This window comes from Pyxicephalus adspersus, chromosome 5 (genome assembly GCF_032062135.1).
Source record: "Pyxicephalus adspersus chromosome 5, UCB_Pads_2.0, whole genome shotgun sequence".
Classification (NCBI taxonomy): Eukaryota; Metazoa; Chordata; class Amphibia; order Anura; family Pyxicephalidae; genus Pyxicephalus; species Pyxicephalus adspersus.
The window spans coordinates 62,166,192-62,185,638 of NC_092862.1; the positions used below are offsets into that span (position 1 = coordinate 62,166,192).

At 36.4% G+C, this 19,447-nt stretch overlaps 1 protein-coding gene across 7 annotated transcripts in view; it reads left to right on the plus strand.

The window, feature by feature from the left end:
- The window catches only part of PHACTR1 (phosphatase and actin regulator 1), a 182,210-nt gene that overhangs the window by 145,770 nt on the left and 16,993 nt on the right, over positions 1–19,447 (plus strand). For 5 of the 7 annotated variants that reach the window (XM_072411703.1, XM_072411702.1, XM_072411705.1 and 2 more), the window contains 5 exons: positions 4,174–4,335; positions 9,013–9,210; positions 10,425–10,740; positions 16,518–16,732; positions 18,522–18,678. In XM_072411703.1, coding sequence (XP_072267804.1) covers positions 4,174–4,335; positions 9,013–9,210; positions 10,425–10,740; positions 16,518–16,732; positions 18,522–18,678 — 1,048 coding nt within the window. The remainder of the gene's footprint in view (positions 1–4,173; positions 4,336–9,012; positions 9,211–10,424; positions 10,741–16,517; positions 16,733–18,521; positions 18,679–19,447) is intronic. The other 2 variants (XM_072411707.1, XM_072411704.1) reach the window with 1 other exon arrangement.

The window sequence follows — 19,447 nt, forward strand, 5'->3', positions numbered from 1 at the left end:
GAGTGTCTTATTTTAATTATTTTTTTAAAAATCGGGGGTGGCTTACTTAATGGGGATGTCCTAAAATCGGGTAAACACGGTAGCGCCAACATTTTACGCAGCACTGTACTTTAAATAGGGGTTGCAAATGACAGACAGACCCAGATAGTGACATAGGAGGAGAGGACCCTGTCCCAAAGAGCTTACAATCTAAGAGGTGGGGGAAGCAGAATACAAAGAAGGGTATGGATATGGTAAGGATATGGTGTGTAAGTAGTGAGGGTTTTAAGAGACAGAAGAAAACAGGTAGGCAAGTTTGAAACGATGGGTCTTAAAGGCTCTTTTAAAGGAAAAGAAAGTAGGAGCAAGCCGAATGGGACGTGTAAGATTATTCCAGAGAAATGAACTACCTGGAAACCACTTACCAGAAAATTCGATTCTACGATTTTTCAGGAGAATTACCAGGCACATTTTTAAGGGTAATCTTTAGGACCAATTATTTTATACATTACAAGTAAAGGTAGAAATGATCATTTTGTCAAGGCAATAGATCTTTTTCAGTCTTTTTTCCTTGTATGTCCTATCACCCTCAATTTAATTCCTGTGATTGTACACTAAGCTTGTTATACCCTAGCAGTTTCTCTATGTAATCCAGCCATCTCCCCACACAAGCTGACCTGAGTCCATACTACCAACATAAAATGATGGACAGTAGATTAAAGAATGATAAACTAAATTTTGTAGTGATTTTTGGAACCACCACACATTTTTTGTTTAAAGTGGCAGCTATATGTTTGTATTTTATTTTAGTGTCCATCCAGTGTTTTTTAGGTGGACATTTTGAGAAAAGTGGACCATATCCCATGTTACTGGAACTGTACACACCTATAAACAGTTATATGGAGAGCAGAGCTCACTACAATAGAACATATATACAATAATATAAAACAAAATATATAAAATGTAGAAATGACATGATGGTTGTAAGTTTTTTTCCTGAATTACTATAAAGAACGTCAGCTATGTGTTGGAAAATATCTCTGCCTGCTTTGCAACCTTGGTTTTATATATTTTTTCTTCTTCAGATAATCTCCAGAATAATAAAATCCTCTTTGACATAAACCAGTTAGTAAATCATGTAAGTGAATGACTAATAGAATTAAAAGTGTAAATTTTACCAGCATCATAAACTAGCATTTTAAATCTTACACTGGTATAACATTCCATATATTTCTTCCAAAAACAAACCCAGGCACACATATACTGACATCAAATAATAATCAACCAATGCTCATTCGCCAAGAAATCCATAGAAACCTCTAAAGGGATCCTAAGGTTCTACAGAACCCTGGTTGATAAGAGGTGACCTTGACCAGCCTTTGACATCCTTTTTAACATGGGGAACCCTTGAAATAACTTTCATGTCTTAGGGAACCCCTGCAAATAATTACAATCTCAACAGCTCAAAGTACATTAGCGTCCTGGCCATTGGGAAGAATGTCACCCTTACAGATAGTCAAAAAGGTCATTGGTGTGGGTGGCATTTTACCAGAGAGGCATTGGTTTGCTCATTGCTGAAGGAACATGGAGTTGCATGGAATCCTGGTTGAGAAACACTGACCTAGATTGTAGATGCATAGCTCCAAATTGATACCACATTTACTTTAGGACCCACATTTTGTTGAGGACGTCTTGGCTAATTTGCTAGAAAATCTGAATTAGTCGGTTAAAAATTATTTTTATGATGCAGTTTGTCACTATCATTAACGCATTAGTTTTTGCTTGTTTCCCTTATTGTTTATTAACTATTGATCCTGCCTGTAGAACCATTATATTTCCACTTCCTTCAACAGCATTGTCCTCCTTATGGCAGGTTAGCAAAACATGCAGCTTTTAATAGACCTTAGGCCTGATGACAGCTAACATTTCTTAAAGCTGACCTACCACCACTTTTTTTTGTAAAAAAAAAGAAAAGGAAACCACCTGCAATAATTCCACCCAGTTGCCTGATCCCTTTGGGTTTCTGTCAAAAAAGCTGAACTGGGCTAGCGTAGCTTCAAGTTTAGTTGTCAGGATACCCAGCAGTCTCGACTTCCCCAGCACGTGCGGGGAATATATTAACTCCAGCGCGCCTGCACCATTCCTGCCTAGTCAATCAAGATGGCCGAAGATTGTTTTTGGGAAGAGAATAAAGAATAGGATGGAGGCCACCGTGCAAGGGAATAGGTATGTATCGCAGGTTTAGTTCTGCTTTAATTGATTTGTTTACACCCCTATAATCTTTCTTGTGCTGGACAGCTTGTCCTGTAATTGATAAAATGACAACGGAACTGGTGGAACTGATACTAAAACCTTGTTACAGGAAGTATTTAGAAATACAAAAGGCTAGATATTGCTAGTAACAGACTGCAGCATATATATTTTTTTGGCCCATAGATTCCCTTAAACAGATAATACTTAATTTTATGAATAGAATTAGCTTGGAGCAGGAAGGTCAGCTATGATTGTATTGTTGATCAATTTGTACCACAGGGTACATCATTAGTACAAAGTGTGGTCATGAAGAGGGGCATGTTTGTATTCTTGTTCATTAGCCACCTCTATCTGAGCCTTCCTCTTAACATTGTTACATGACATTGATCACATAACCACTTGTAATTAGATTTATAGTTTATGGAGTCATATGGTGGTATAATTAATTAGTCTCATAATGACTCTAGCACCTAAGCAGCAGCAGACAATATGATGTGAACTTGGTGAGTTCCTGGTATATTTACTTCCACTGAAGAAATGTAATTAGCCTCATCTGACCTCAGATATTTTTCGAAGTGGCAGATGCTTAGCTTTGTATTTTACAGCTCTGTGCATAACAGTTTTTTTAATGTGGTTACTGGATCAACAACAAAACAAAGTGAATAAACAGAACTGTTACTAAAATCACATAACTAACACACAACACTCTATGTTTGCAAAGTCAAAACTTATTTTTATTTTTACCTACACTGGATCGTAAGGGGCTTAGAACCTCTATTAGGTTTAGGAAGGTTTCATTTGTCTGGTTGGCTTGGTAACCATTGTCATTAAAACTGACAGTACAAGAAAATCCTAAATTTTGAGTCAACAGAACAAGAGTAGATGGACAATCTTCGGAAAGGGGCATCTTTTTTTGTCAACATCCATCTTTAAATATACATTTGTGCTGTATTTGGTAAAATCATAATCACTTGCTTAGTATATATGAAATATTCTTGATATGATTTACGTAAACAGATCACCTAACTTATAACCACCAAATCTCTACAAAAAAACATGTTTCCTTGTATGTCCTGGCACGGTCCAGCAGCCCTTTTGAATGGGTAACACATCAGTTTTTTAAACACCATCCTGTCTTATGTCCTTGTTGGTTTCCTCTGTTCAGCCAGAAAAAAATGCAGATCATATCCTAGTAAGGTTAAAGGTACTCATACTAAGTGTGTGTGAAGAAAATTCTTGATTCTCATTGTGTAAATGATAGACTCATGAAACTGTTTATTTACACATAAAAAAAACAAAAAAGCTGCTGCTGGGAATGTGCCATTACATACCATTTTCCAGTAGCAGACTGTGCAGGATATAACAAATAAATGTAAAAAAGTAAGCGGTAGTAGCCTAACATTACTTTAATGTAAAAGAAGCATGCACAGGTGTATGGGAATCAATGTGTAAGCCCTTTAGGCTTTTGTACCAAAGTGTTTAAAAATTATTTTTTATGTTTGTATATTGTATATTTACACAATGGGTCTGATTTATTAAAGCTCTCCAGGGCTGGAGAGGATACACTTTCATCAGTGAACCTGGGTCATCTAGCAAACCTGAAATGGATTTCTTCAAACTCTTTTGCTATTAAATGTTTTAAATCCTGGACCAGATCCATTCCAGGTTGCAGGATCACCCAGCTTCACTGATGAAATGTATCCTCTCCAGCTCTGGAGAGCTTTAATAAATCAGGGCCAGTGAGTGTCTTGCAAAGATACTTGAAGATGCACCAGCTAGTGGTATCAAACTTACCAATAGGTTTTGTTTCCCCTGCTTTTGTGACCTTTGCCATTTGAAAATGTGGCGCCTGTAAATTATTGCTAACAGTTTGCTAGAATATATTAGTATATGACAATATATATTACATAACACTAACCTTTGATGCTTGTTGGCTTTAAGATGGTGACTTACAAAATGAAGAAGGAATGATGGAAAATGGTCAACCAATTTGTACAAGTCCATCCTCCCTACCAGTCATAACAGAGCTGGAATCAAGCACAGTGTCAGGGGACACATGTGCATATGAAGTTCTTCCAACCTCTGAACTCATGGATGGGACAGGTGAGCAACTTTAGCTTTCTTATGTTTTATGGTAAATACAAGAGCTCATGGCTAATGTTTTTTGTTCAGTAATATAGCAATATGACTTGCCTGGTTTACATGCGTTTTAGGTAAGATTGAAAATTAATTATGTTGGGTAAAGGCTTTTTATCAGCCCTTCTACTGTTGTTTCTAAGGATGGAACAAGGCTGTATGTGGTGGATCCCATATTATCATGTGGAGGGGGAGTGGACACAGATGGTTCCCTAAAGCAGCGGTCGCCAACCTGTGGTCCGCGAGAAAATTTTGTTGGTCCATGTCCACCTACCGATTGCAGGCTCAGGGAAGTGGGCAGGTTGTGTCTCATTAAATCAGAACCTGCCCACTCTCCCATCACGAGAGTGGGTGGGTTCTTATTTAATGACGCCACTCTGGGGGAAGTTTCTTCCCCTTTAAATGACACACGGCTTCCTGCGCATGCACGGTCCGGAGCCCGTAAGTTTAGTGGTCCCTGGGTCCGAAAAGGTTGGCGACCACTGACCTAGAGGCCCAGCAGTTAACCAATATCTTTTAATAAACTACCACACCAAAATACATCCTGTTCCTAATCCTGTCTCTGTCCTCCTACCTTATAATAGGAAGCTACAGCCAAATTTAATGGTGTGTGTTCCTGTCAAATAAATGAAGAAGATTGTGAAAGGTAAACTACACTTCAGAGACATAAGATGTTTAATTGGTTACTGGAGACCAGAAATCTGCATTTTCTAGTTTCCTTAAGTCAATCCCAGGGTTTAATTATATTGTAGTGAGCTAAGTTAACATCAGTGAAAAGTACATGTCAAAAATTCATCTGATTTAAATGCAGGTATGAGTGTATTTTATTAGCACATTACACTTCAGCTTTAACCTGCATATGGATTTACTAATCATTTGATCACTTTGACTTGTGGGTATAATTTAAATCAAAATTATCTAATCAAAGTTCATCTAATCCCAAACACAAAGTTTTGAATATATTAAGTAGTTCCATGATTTTTTAAACTGTTTGTGGATATCTCCCTTTAGTATGGCAAAACTCCTCTTTGACAGCTGTCACTATACCAAAAGTTCCCATTAGCAGCTTTCTCCTTTATTTCTGTTCTCATAAAAACTATAACATTTTGGATCTCCTATCATTTTCTGCTTCAGTGACAATGGTTACTTGGATCACTGAAGGTTACTTGAGCAAATGTAACTCTGCTCAGTGGTGACACAGAAAGGAATTAAAAACATGATTGGTTTCTAAACATATCCTATTTTATCAAAAAGTTAAAAATAAAATAGTCAGATAATGGGAATCTGACTTTTCAAATCTATGGCTGAACAACATTTATGGAGCACTATCAGTTCCTTGTTCATCAAATGGCTACTGTCCAAGAACTTACCTAACTTTTATCATTTCTTGTCTAGATTCTTAACTCAAGGTAGTAGATTTTTACTGACCTTCTTACTATTTCATATCAGGAATAAACAGATATGATTATATGTTATTTACACAAATTATTTCTCAGCACTACCTACCAAAAACAACATACATGTTATACGGATTGTTCCCAGACTCCAGATGCATGCATGTCAATGGAGACATTCTCCACTTATTATGGTCTTGTGAAATAATCAAATAATCAGGAATAGAGTTTAGACAATCTTTCAAAACTGCTTTTAGCCTTTTACAACAATTTCCCTCTAATACAATACAAAATCCATGTTACCACACTTTATTAGTGCAGCCAGGAGTTGCATTCCCAAAATATGGAAACAGACACAGTTGCTGTCTATGGCACAGTTGATAAATTAAAAATGTGAAATAAGAAGGATCTAGAACAGGGGTGCCCCCCCCCCCATGTAGAACCTTATCTCCTGCAGCAAGAAAACTTCTAAGAAATTCATTTGTCTGAAGTGAATTTACTTTCTCTGCTGAAATCACTTGTGTCTTCCACCAGTGTTATGCTCTATTGCAGTCTCTGATGTTACTTGTGCTACACCTACCCTCTTCCGTGGCCCTCATTCTTTCTTACCCCTACTTATAACTTTACTTTTTGTACTTTACACCTTTCCTTCTCTCACTTTTTACTGCTTATTATTCTTTGTTTTGACACACCTTCCTTTCATTTACTTTGAGAGTTTCCACTAAACTAAACCACTGTAGTTATCCCTTCAGTTTTTATTTACTCATCAAATGCTTGAATAAAGTGACACCCTTTAACTGTATATTATCTGACTGTATTCCATCAATAATGGCCCAAACTCTGGTGAATATTATTTAATTTGCCCCTTCAAAAAAAATGAATAATGGAGCGATGTCTTCAGTTTGTTTGTATTATACTTCTTGCATTTGAAAATCTAATTAAATAAAGAAAAAAAATATATAAAACAAGAAATAAATTCAGATTTAGATGTAATTTAAGCTCTTTTTTTAAATCATGTGCTTGATTTAGATTGTGACAGTTTTACTTTGAGTAACAATACAACAAAATTCATTCTTTATGTGAAGTTAAAATGGAGACTCTTATTAGATCTTTGATATCGATATGAAAAAATACTAATATTTATTATCATATATGTTTTATGCATTTGGTTTCTTTATCAGGGCGAATTCTTGCTTCTTGTGATTTGTATTGTTAGTAGGGACATCTAGTGGACAATTTTAGGTTAACACTTCACAGGTATGTTTGTTTAGTCAAAATATCTTTTGCTAATATGCTACATTTTTTTTGCATTGTGCTTGGTAACATAGAAAATAAATTAGACTTTGTAGAATTTTACTGTTTTCTTTTTGTGGTTTACAGCATAGAAGAAGAAAAATAGTTGTGTAACTCCTCTTAATGCGTTAGCATTTAATGACCAAACTCTGCAAATGCATGCTAAGTAACTCCTGTAGGAGTATTAAGTCAGATTGAGTTTGTGCTGATCACAACATAAGGTCATTTTAGCTTCTTGCCAGGTATGTCATTAAAGTCGCATAATCCTTCACTAATGAAGGTAAACCTTACTACTGTACAGAATTATTGAAGAATGTTCTCTTCTCTTATACAGTGGGGTACATCATCCTCTCTGTATTCGGATAAATTTCTGCTGAATAGATGTTAAAACCCTTATAAATTGAAATTTAGCCTATCCATCTATGAACAGTTGTTACAGTTGAGTCCCAGAGCAGCATTACATATATTAGTTTGGTTCATCTTATTTTGGCCCTGGTGTTAAAAAAGGCAAAGTTTAAGTGTGGCACAAGGCATTTTTAGTTGAAACGATAACGAAATATAGGGGATAGCCATATTTGAAAGTTGATCACAGAAATTAAGAGGTTAAGGGCAACCTATTTTAAAGGCGGCTGTCTATAGGAGGAACTGTTTACTTTGGGAGATTTCTTTTAACCTCCTGTTGTGTCACTGGGGTAGGCAGTGTAGAAAATTTCCCCAATGGGTATACATACATTGACAAAAAAATTTGTTTAGTGATACTAAACCCAGTGTATTCATCTATCCGTGTTCTGCAATGGACACCACAATCTTGTTTGTTCTTCTCTTCCACATTCGGATCTTTGGCCATATTGATTGGCCAGGCCAGGATGACATGACTTTCAGTCCCAGCACCTGCAGAAGAAGCCGGGATGTGCCTGGCATCCTGGCAACAAACTCATGCACAGCTCAGCATAATTGAACAGATTGGATGTTAATCGCAGGTAATAATTTTTATTGCAGAAAGGACATCACTTTCACTTTCTGCAGTAAATGTCTGCCTGATTCCAAACTTTAGTTCCACATAACCCTTTTTCTGTTGAACTCAAAATACAAACAAAACTTTGGTTATACTTACTTTAAAGCAGAACACTCATGACAACAGAAGGTCCACTATAGTAAGTCCCTACAACAACAAATTGTCTGCAAAGGCATTTAAAATAAATAGCTGTTGAAAAAAACATTTTGGATACGGTAATGGTAATGCCACTGGATTCATTAAAGGGCCACATTCTCGCTACCCAGCTTTCCCAGGAGGCAGAAGTAAGAAATAGGGATGTCATCTGAACCTCAGTGGTATAAATAATTTTTTTATTAAAAACAATAAAACTTTTGTGAACGATCTGATTTGGGGTGGATCTTTTATTTTAGGTTTTAAGCTTAGGCTACACTGTTTTCTAAGTGATAGGTCAATTAAATTATATGTCCTGCCTATTAGAGGGTTTAAGGAGGACATACATTGAAATAATTACAATGTATCCTGTGTTTTACATACAGAATGCTTTTAAAAGCGCTTTAATGCTTTTTCAGTTTATGTTGCTGTGATGTTCAAGCTCCATAGGAATGTTCCTAGGCATCTGTGTGTTTCAGCACCATATAATCATTATCCTGCTCTTGTGTACATTTGTTATCCTTGTCATTGTAGACTTTCAGAGAACATTTTGTCAGATGAAAGGAGATTATTGTTACTCTTTGACAGTATATTACATTTCATAGATCTAAGAACAGTTCTGTGTGATCTATAAATGAGTATTGGACAGTATTAAAGGATGTCTAGACAATGTAAGATTATACCACTCTGATTTCTTTGTGCCACCTGTTTATTTGTGAAGTGTGTGAACCATTGCTGCTCATGCTGTTGTCATATGTTTGTTTCCTATTTCGCATGTGTCATGTGTGTGATGTGGTTTATGTTCCTTAGTGTCTGAAGATCTCTCATCAGATCCAGGATCCCAGTCCCAGGATCCATCATACAAGCCAACCCTGCTACTGCCCCCCAAAAAAAGTTCTGCTTTCCCTGTAGACCATGAGGACTGCCCTGTGAAACCGCTATCTCTCCTCAAGCAGCCCCCTGCCCTGCCTCCTAAGCCTATTTCCAGAATTGCCAATCATTTAGCAGGTAAGAATGAGTAAATGAACATTTTGTGCATCTGAGTTCTGTGGGTTTATCACATCTTATTAAAAAGAGACATAAAGAAAACTCTTGACCTGTGGCTACTTTTTCACCTGGTAACCTTTTCTTTGGTGATCTTCCACAGAGTAGTATCCAGTGACATACTGCTCGAGTTTATATATTCCCACTTAATATTTGTAAAAAGCAGGTAAAACAAGTAGTAACATTAGCCATGCCAAATTAAAGTGTTCATTTTGGAACATTATAGTTGTTTTAGGTCAACAGCTCTATTTTTCAGAAACAATGCTCTGGTGAGTTTTGTAGATGTGCAAAAAAAGTATGCTATGTGTTCTTTTATGTTTGTTAAAGTGGAATATTTTATATCATTTCACCCAAATAGTAAATAAACCAATGTTTTAACATGCAATGTGCTTGCAACTATGTTGATCTAATATACAGTACTGTTTTTGTCAGTCACGTTTCATGTTTTTGTTTAGGAAATATGAATGTCTCTAATTTATAAGATTCTGATAAATCATAATATATCAGGGCCATGCGTACCATGAAACAGTCTGTGAAAATGTATTTCCTGATTGGGGAAATTGCACATGGATTTTTTAAGGTTTGCGGATGTGCAAACAAGATCCAGGTTCGCAGTGGCTTTACATTCTGCTGGAGGGCCCATAAACAGAATTGGGCACTTTTACTGAATATTTGTATGAATGGAGAGGAGGGGGGGGGGGAGTTAGGCAAATGTTGCAAATTTTTTTAATCTTTAGGGTAACAGGAGCAACCAGTCAGAATAAAGCTACTATGGAGGCCCTATAGACATGAGAGTGTTGGCTGCAATAGCAAAAGTCTTCGATGATAGATAACCATTAAAAAGTTAGTATTTTGACTCAGCTGGTTAAATACTTTATTCTTTTTATTATCTTATTATGTCATGCAGCAGATACAGTTATTGGAATAAAATTATATTGTAGTGGAACATACTCCACATACTTCAGTCGTTAAAGTAAATATAGTATAAGGGAAATATGCAAAGTACATATGATAAAGCCTTCACATCTTCACATGCTTGTTAAACAATCTTCTATGACTGTTACTCCAATAAAGATTTTCAGATTCTCCCATAGTGTAGCTCCCATCTCCCCAGACCCACAGCTAGGAACCATATCTATATTTTAATTTGTAGTAAATGCATGACTGTTCTTCTCTAGACTCTGGAGCACCTCTGAAACTGCCTTGTATGCCGGGGAAGATGTCTCCTCCACTACCTCCAAAGAAAGTTATGATATGCATGCCATTAGGAGGAGCAGATTACCCTCACTCCTACGCCAATCAGAAAAGCTCTCAGCATCATCACACCATTCTGCCATCCCAGCTAGCCGTCCACCAGCACCAGCTTCAATATGGGAGCCAGCACCTGTCAACTGGATCCAGCTCAGTGCCCATTCACCCATCATTACCTCCAGGATGTAGGGTAATAGAGGAGTTAAACAAGACACTTGCCATGACCATGCAAAGGTTGGAAAGGTAAAAGCCTAAAGTATCATGTTTTGTCTTTTAATTGACTACGAGAAAACAACCTCTATTGCAGCAGCTTTGCTGCCGTTTACAAAGCGTTCAAGGCCAATGTTACACCGATCCAATAGATTCGTTTCTACACACCACACATGTACCATCCTAGAGCAGGATGTCTGGTCACTTTATAACTTACCAAGAAGAGGAAAAATTGGTTCAGTCAAATTAAGAAATTTTCAAATGCTTGATATTTTATTCTCATTGCAGCTTTTTTCTTAGATTTAGTAGGAATTTTAAAAATGTGTGTGCATCCTAATAATGATTTGTAATATTGCATACATTCATGTTATATTAAAGATATATATACACATTTAATAAACATTTGTGTAACTTCCGTGAAGCACACCAAATCATCAGGGATATTTTACTAATTTTCAAAGCTGTAGGTGAACAACAGGGTAAAGGAATGTGTTGGTGTCTAAAGAGCTTCCAGGGCTACTTATTTTATAAAGAAGCTGTGGAATGATGAAGGTTGAGTTTAGCATAGTAGTATAGTATTTTTTTTGTTTTTGTTTTTTATTAAAAGCTGACAGAGAAACTGTTTTCCTCCTTTCTTTTAAATTCATCAGATAATGTTGAATATTTTATTTTTACTGTCTTTAGCCACCAGAAGGAGCTCTAAGCAAGGATAACATCTAATGTCTCAAAGCAATAGAAAGTCATGGTTAAAGGCCATCAATATCTGCCCTGACAGTGATAAAAAACATAACTTGTATATGACATTTTAAAGACTAGTTAAACATATCTGTGTTCTGGCAGAGCACCAGTAGGGCTAAGTAGCTTGTTTATATAACATGAATACCATGAATACATTTACAGTTACAGATATTTATGCAAAGTTCCTAAAACTTAAAAAAAGTTTGCTGGTACTGTATTTTTCATTTTGTATAACATTCAGTACAGATAATTGTCATGTTATCAATCTGTTGATACAGGAAATACTGTCAACATTACATACAATGTGCTAACAATAAAATATACAGCTGTAATATCCTGTAAATTTTATGCATGCATAATGTATTTCCTGTGCTGCACATTATAATGACTGACAATTACATCTCACATATTTCAATAGTATATTATCTAAGATCCACTGTCATGTTTGTTTTTGCTGTTTTAAAGCTGAAGCTTAATATGCTGCCCCTTTGCTCTCCCTGGTTCCTTTTTTTACCCCACACCCCGAACACACACAGCACAGCATCAAAATAATAGTTGACTAAATAAATCCCATTTTTATTTTATACCTTTTTCTAGATTCTTCACTAAGTCCTCAATGCAGTCACATCATTGCAGGTGCGATAATGGGGGCAGTGTGCTGTACATAGCTTCCTGAAAACATAAAGCTGTAACACACACACACATATGTGTGTGATATTGGGCCTCTTTGATTGAAAGAACTAAAATCCACATGTGAACATTTAGTACCGTGTTTCCCCGAAAATAAGACCTACCCCGAAAATAAGACCTAGCACTTTTCCCCCAACCTGCCCTAATATAAGACCTACCCCGAAAATAAGACCTAGTAGAAAAAGAAAAAAAAATACCGAGCGGGAGACAGCGGGCGTACACACTCCGGAGCCGCACAAGCCGATGCTTGCCTTGTAGTTCCGGCTCCTGTCACAGGCGGAGTGATATTACATGCACTTCGCCTGTCAGAAGCCAGGAACTCGGCTCGCGTCTTCTGATGAGGTAAGTTTTTTTTTTATTTTAACCAGCACAATTACGGTATAAAAATTAAAAAAATAAATAAAAATGTGAGCAATCATTGCCCCAGCCACATTTTGTGCTGATTTTAGGTTTGTAAGGACAAGCTGGCTGATTTAATACAGTAACAGTGCAAGAAGAGAAATGCTGAATTCAGTAACCAATACCAGTAGCAATGAATCAATGAAGAGTTTAATTTACAATTGGGTCACCATATAAAACTCTCAAATGTACATTGTTCTACATGAATATGGTAAGTGTTTTTTTTCATTAAAAAAAGTATATAAGACCTACCCTGAAAATAAGACCTAGTGTGTTTTTGGAAGCCCAAAAAAATATAAGACAGTGTCTTATTTTCGGGGAAACACGGTATGTTTAGAAAAGAATATTTCAACACAGGTAAGACAGGTAGTATTTATGATTTTATTGCTGTCCCTTCTGCAAGAAAAATCCTGCCTGTTAGCATGCTGGAAATTTAGAAATGAAGAACTTTAGTTTGGTTCAAATAAAATTTACGTTAGGTCTACCACAGTTATAGTACCAGGTGGCTTCAGTGAAAAACTGATGATCATTGTTTTTCTCATGAAAAGGTCATAAGCTGATTTGTGTAACAAGGTTTTTTGTGTTATGATTTTGCATCTTAAGCGCACCACAATGATTTCTGTAGATTTCTTTAAGAGTCCGGGGGGTGATGGAGTTGTAAATTCTAAAGCAATCAGCCTGCCTTCTATGTGCTGCTGTGCCTGTGTATTACACTGATGAATCAGATATGATTGGATTGTGTCAGCACTTTTCATATAAAAGCCTTTGGCACGTGTTGCTGACCGATTACCATTTTCCCTGCCATAGCACCCCTTGTTGAACTATTTCTAGAAACAAAATTTCAACTAAATCCACTCTTCTATTTAGCTGCGATGGTAGACGAAATATAGCAAATGCATTGTAAAAACGTCACAGCCAATACTTATCTATATAATAAAAAATATATTATTACAGTTATTAAAAAATAATTAATATTGTCTGTGTTATCCAAGCCACCAATCAAATTCCTTCTTTTGTTTAACATTGTATGAATCAGATTGGATATTTTTGGCAGCATCAGCAACATAAAAGTGTTCCAAAGAGATTCTCTGTAATCTTTCTATCATTCTGAACTTGAAACATGGAGTAGGGACTTGGTGGTGACTATAGGGTCGTTATTATGTAATGATGTGAATTACACTATAAACACATTTTTTAAAACTAATAGATAATCTAGTATGTGTTTTATTATTTAATGCTCATAAAAGGCATAATATTACACAGTGAACCAGATGAGCGGTACAAATGTACTACTATCTCCGATAGCACAAATCTATAATAGTGGGTCTGTCTAGGTTTCTTGTTGCCAATGGATCGGAGCCAGAAATGTGTGCAAATTTCAGCAATAACAGGCTACAGATTACTGCTGTGATTCTGAGATGTGTAAACATATATGAGTAGTGCGACTCACTTTGGATTCATCTACATTCATTTTTTAATGTCCATGCAGAATAATTGGCAGTAACCCTGGTATTTTGCTTTATTAAGCAATTATGGCATGACTGCAAACACTGAATGCTGCCTTGTTAGAGCCAAGTCTTTGTAGCCAGATAGGATTGGGTATGTCATCTGAGCTGTCACAAACCGCAGGTATTTACTATCATCCAGTCCATCCTAGAATTGTGCTACAACGGAACAGACTGCACTGTGCTAATATATTTAGGCTTCATCAAACACACTGATTGTGGAAATAAAGAATATTATGGTTAATAAATAATAGAAATAATAAGAGGAAGAACTTTATGCAAAGGCAATATTCTATACCTAGAATTTAGAATTTATTTCATTAAATGTTGAGTCTCTATTATTGAGTACCCCAGTGGTTAACAGGAAGGTGGGACTTGAAAGCTTGGAAGATTGGGGAACCACATTAAAAAAATCAACTTGACCCTCTTCTTGTACTCAACTACTAGTATATACATTTACATAATTATATGTAGTTTTGTTTCACACTTTGAATTAGTTTATGTTCCTCTCCCTTCTTTGTAATGACATTCTGTGTGATTATTTGGGTTAATTTCTCTAAATGGAATTAAGTGTATTTTAACTTGCAGGACTTAATATTAATAAACTGGATTTATATAGTGCCAACACATTACACAGCACTGTACAGTAAATAGAGGTTGCAAATGACAGACAGATACAAGCATTGACAAAGAAAGAGGAGAGAACCCTGCCTAAAAGAGCTTACAATCTAAGTAGGGAGGGGTAATGGCACACAATATGAAGGGGGATATGCAATGGTAGGTAAATTGTGAGAGTTTAGGAGACAGAAGAAGACGGGTAGGTAAATAATAAAATATGTGTTTTAAGGCCTCTTTTAAATGTGGGGAAAATAAGAGCAAGCCAAATAGAAGGTGGAAGAGCTTTTCAGAGAGTCATTGAAACCCCTTAAAAAGCCTTGAACTCGTGCATGTGACAAGATTATGAGTTAGGAAGTCCTTAGTAGGTCATTGGAGGAGTGAAGAGAGCAGCTAGGAATGTAATTTTCTATCAGGTCAGAGAGGGGGTGGGACAAGAGTTGTGGAGGAATTTGAAAGCACGTAGGTACATAGGTACATAATACGATAGTTGATTTGAAGAAAAAAAAATAAGTTTATTAAGTTCAACCACTAGGGAAATAGACATATCCCAGATAAAACCCTATAGACATAGTTGACCCAGAGGAAGGCAAAAAAAAACCCTGGTTCAGTTTGCTCCAACAGGGCAAAAAATCCTTCCTGATCTTGTCAGGCAATCAGATTTTCCTTGGATCAACAATCTCTGTTGTCCTTACTGTAAAACTTTTTTACCCAGTTAAATTCTGTGCTTCTAGAAAAGCACTCAGCTTTTTCAACTTTTTCAAGTAATCTATAGAACTTGCTGAAAATACTTCCTGAGGGAGCCTGTTCCACATTTTCACCGACCTTACAGTGAAGAATCCCTTCCTTATCCAGAGATTTTTTTTCCTCCTCCTCTTGTCCTTTGTAATGACCTTAAATTGAATTATTGTGAAACAAGTCCTCTATATGGACCAAAAGTTATATATTTGGTGTCAACCAATATGTTGACATATGTGAAAGCTTTGTTTTGTGTATACACAAATTTGCATGATGTGTGGCCACCAACTTAAAAGAGTTTTGAAAGTGTATGAAAACACTAAATCTATTGTGTTGGGAAATATGTTTTACCTTAATATCAACTCCTAAAAGCTGACATACAGTCTTCCCTCTTACACTGAAATTGCTTACACTGATTTGACTTCATATTGTAAGATTTTCATTAAAAGATGTTTGATAATGTACGATGTGCATTGAAAGCTGCAGGAAGTCAGAGCCCAAGTTTTTTCTAGTTGGAAGTTGTCCAACAGCCTCTATCTCTTTCCTCTCCTAGTCTTGCTGTCCCTGGTTGCCCTTTAATGTATTGGATTTTAGTTGGCAACATCTAATGTGGGCATTACCTGCATGCATACACCCACCTATCAAGGCATGATATTTAAATACCATTTCCCAAGAGCCAGCCCACTGCTTGCACCAAGCCTAAAGTATCTTCAGGGGAGCACTGAGGTGGGGTACAGTGATGTCATTAAGAATCTGTGTATAGCACCCTGCCTGCTACTTCCACCCTTTATGATCTGTCTGTATTGCATAGGTCAATACAGAGATCAAGTGAATATATCATTTTATGGATGCGTTTGCACAAGGCTGAGGTTGAATTACTTCCTATAAGTGAAAAGTCGCTTTGTGCTGTGGTTTTTACCCATCTGGGAGATGAGCTGCACCTAGGTACAAAAAAGCAGTTTGTTGTATACTATTGTAACTCCTCTGTAAACCTATGTTTTTATACATATAAAACGTTGCACCATCTAAACAAAAGCACTGCTTTTAATGAACCAACATAACCCATAATATTGAATTATAATGTTGGAAAAAGTAATATAAGACCCTGTTTTTATATCTTCAAAGCTCGGGCTTGCATGGAGGAGATGGCATGTCAAAACCAGGACTCAGTGGATATTCTGACATGAGACAAGTGCCAACTGTTGTAATTGAATGTGAGGATGACAAAGAAAACATGCCTCATGAATCAAACTATGACAACTCCTCCTGCCTCTACTCCAGGGACGATGATGACGAGGAAGAAGATGACGATGAAGATGATGACAGCTCAATGTATACCAGTATGTCTGTGAAATTTTTTTTTTATTTGATAATAATACAATCTTTTTAACCTCCCTAGTGGTAACCCCAAGTGTGACTCAGGGTAAAAAAAAAAGTTGCTGAAAGCGGCAACCCTGAGCCACACTGGGAAGGTTAGTAAATAAAGCGCTTACCTGATCCGCCAGCATACCGTGTTGTCTTATCGCCGCAATCCCTGTCTTCTTTGTTCTTTCTCCGGCGTCTTCTGCACACGATTGGTCACCAGGGGAGTTCCCGGTGACGTTGGTGCATGCGTACATTGCCGGCGGGGCAGGAAATTCAAAATCTATTTGTATTGCGTTCAATACAAAATAACTGTATTAAATTAAATACATTGGATTTATATGTGTAAAAGCAGTACATTGCTTTCATGAACAATTATTTTACAGTATAATGTTACAGTATATATTGTTATAATACAGTATATAATGTTATAATATTAGTATAATATTTAATAATAAATAAATAAATATATTTTTTTAGTTTGTTTAATTTATTATTTTTACATGATTTTAAAACGTTATTATACTCAAACTATTATATTAAACTGTAAAATAAATTTTCATGAAAAACAATGTACCGCTTTTAGACATATAAATCCAGACAGAAATGTACCGCTAGGGAGGTTAAACAATATTTAAACTCATAATCATATCATTATTAATTATAATCATGAATTCAATAGTATAATTCAAGGCTGTCATTCTAAAGGCAGACCCCAACTCTGTGCATATAATAAGTAATACTATCTAGGAAAGGAAATATACATATTGGAACTGGAAATAAAGCTATGCCTAGAGTGTAAGTGTAGATCCTACCGTGAGCAGACCGGAGACTATGGCGCAGTGTCAGATTGCACTATACTGGAAACCAAAGTTGCCAATTTAACTCCTGGTCTCCAAAATCTGTTGGATCCTTACTCACTGTACAGTACTTGTATCAGTATATACCTTGATTGCCAAGGAGCACTGTAGCACAACTAATCTTCCTCCCATTCTGAGCTATTCTGTCAAAGGGATTGCCGGAGACTAATACCAGCTCAAATTCTTAATGATGAAAAAATGGATATCAAGCTAACTCAATGGGCCTGATTTATTAGAGCTCTCCAAGGCTGGAGAGGATACACTTATCAGTGAAGCTGGATGGTACAACAAGCCTGAAATGGATCTGGTCTAGGATTGAAAACATTTACTAGCAAATTGTAACTGACTGAAGAAATCCATTCCAGGTTTGCTGGATCACCAAGCTTCACTGATGAATTATTAATCAGGCCCAATGTGTGTAATTAAAATTCTGACTTAAAAGTTAAAGGAGCTTTTACCTATAGAATACATACAAAATACATTCATGGAATTTTATTGAAGCATAGGTTTAGGTATAGGTGAATATGGTCCACTGCACTATAGGAAAGACATGTTACTCTGGAATAGCTGCAGGTTAAATGGCAAGAGAGTCTACAGAAATACAAAACCCACTTGATAGAGCTGAGAAGTTCAACTGTGGGTCAAATGTCAAAATTTTTAGGAGCATATCCATCTCAGGAGGTCAAACTGATGCCATTAGCACAAATCCAAAGCCTGTATGCACAGGTTCTCACAGTATAAAGAGCACATAGATGTAACTAAATTCACACTAGTTAAAGAAATATGCCAAATATTGTGTGTAAAATCAAAACAAAGGACTAATGGAATGTGCAATGTTGTCCCATAATATCATGACAATACATTTAGGATTACAAATATTTAGGTGTCAATCATCTTATTTTTTAAGACTCCTTGGCATTAAAGGTCCTCAGGAAGGATTCGCTGGCGATAAAGTTAAGCAACAGACCCTCCAAGAGAGAGTTGGAAGAGAAGAACATCCTTCCCATGCAGACAGATGAAGAGAGGCTAGAACTTCGGCAACAAATTGGGACTAAACTTATAAGGTAGCATCATGTGTAACAACACAACCAATTTTTATTATTACATTTTCAATACTATTCAATAGAACAGTGAAGTATTCCTTATTAGGAATAAGATGTCATGTATCAAATGATCAGAATACAGTATTTTCAGTGGTCACATCATCATTATCATTGCACGTTGTAATACCTATGGGTTAAACCTGAATATGTGGAGTTATACAAATATGCTACTGCATTTCCTCTTAAAATAGCAAACTAAATTAGTGTAGGTAGGCAATGTTTGGGTGGCAACAAATATGCTACTGCATTTCCTCCCAAAAAAGCAAACAAAAACAGTGTAGGTAGGCAATGTTTAGGTGGCAATGAATGGCCTTTCACCAGGCATCTTGCAGTGAAATTAGTGAGAAAAATCCTATAACTGATGTTTCTAAAATACGAGTGATATGAGATGGGGAACAAACTGATTCTGTATCAGTGGGCCTGATTTATCAAAGCCCTCCAAGGCTGGAGAAGATACACTTTCATCAGTAAAGTTGGGTGATTGGGTGAATAGATTTTCTAAAAAGTAATTTGCTATTTGTTTGTAAACGTTTTCGATCCTGGACCAGATCCATTCCAGGTTTGCTGGATCACCCAGCTGCACTGATGAAAGTGTCTTCAGTTTTTGAGAGCTTTAATAAATCATGGCCAGTGAGTCAATCAGAAAATAACTTTCTGGTGAATACTAATAAAGTGTCTGCAAATCATTACTGCAGATTATTTTTTAGAAATGCCAGTGAAATAAATCTGT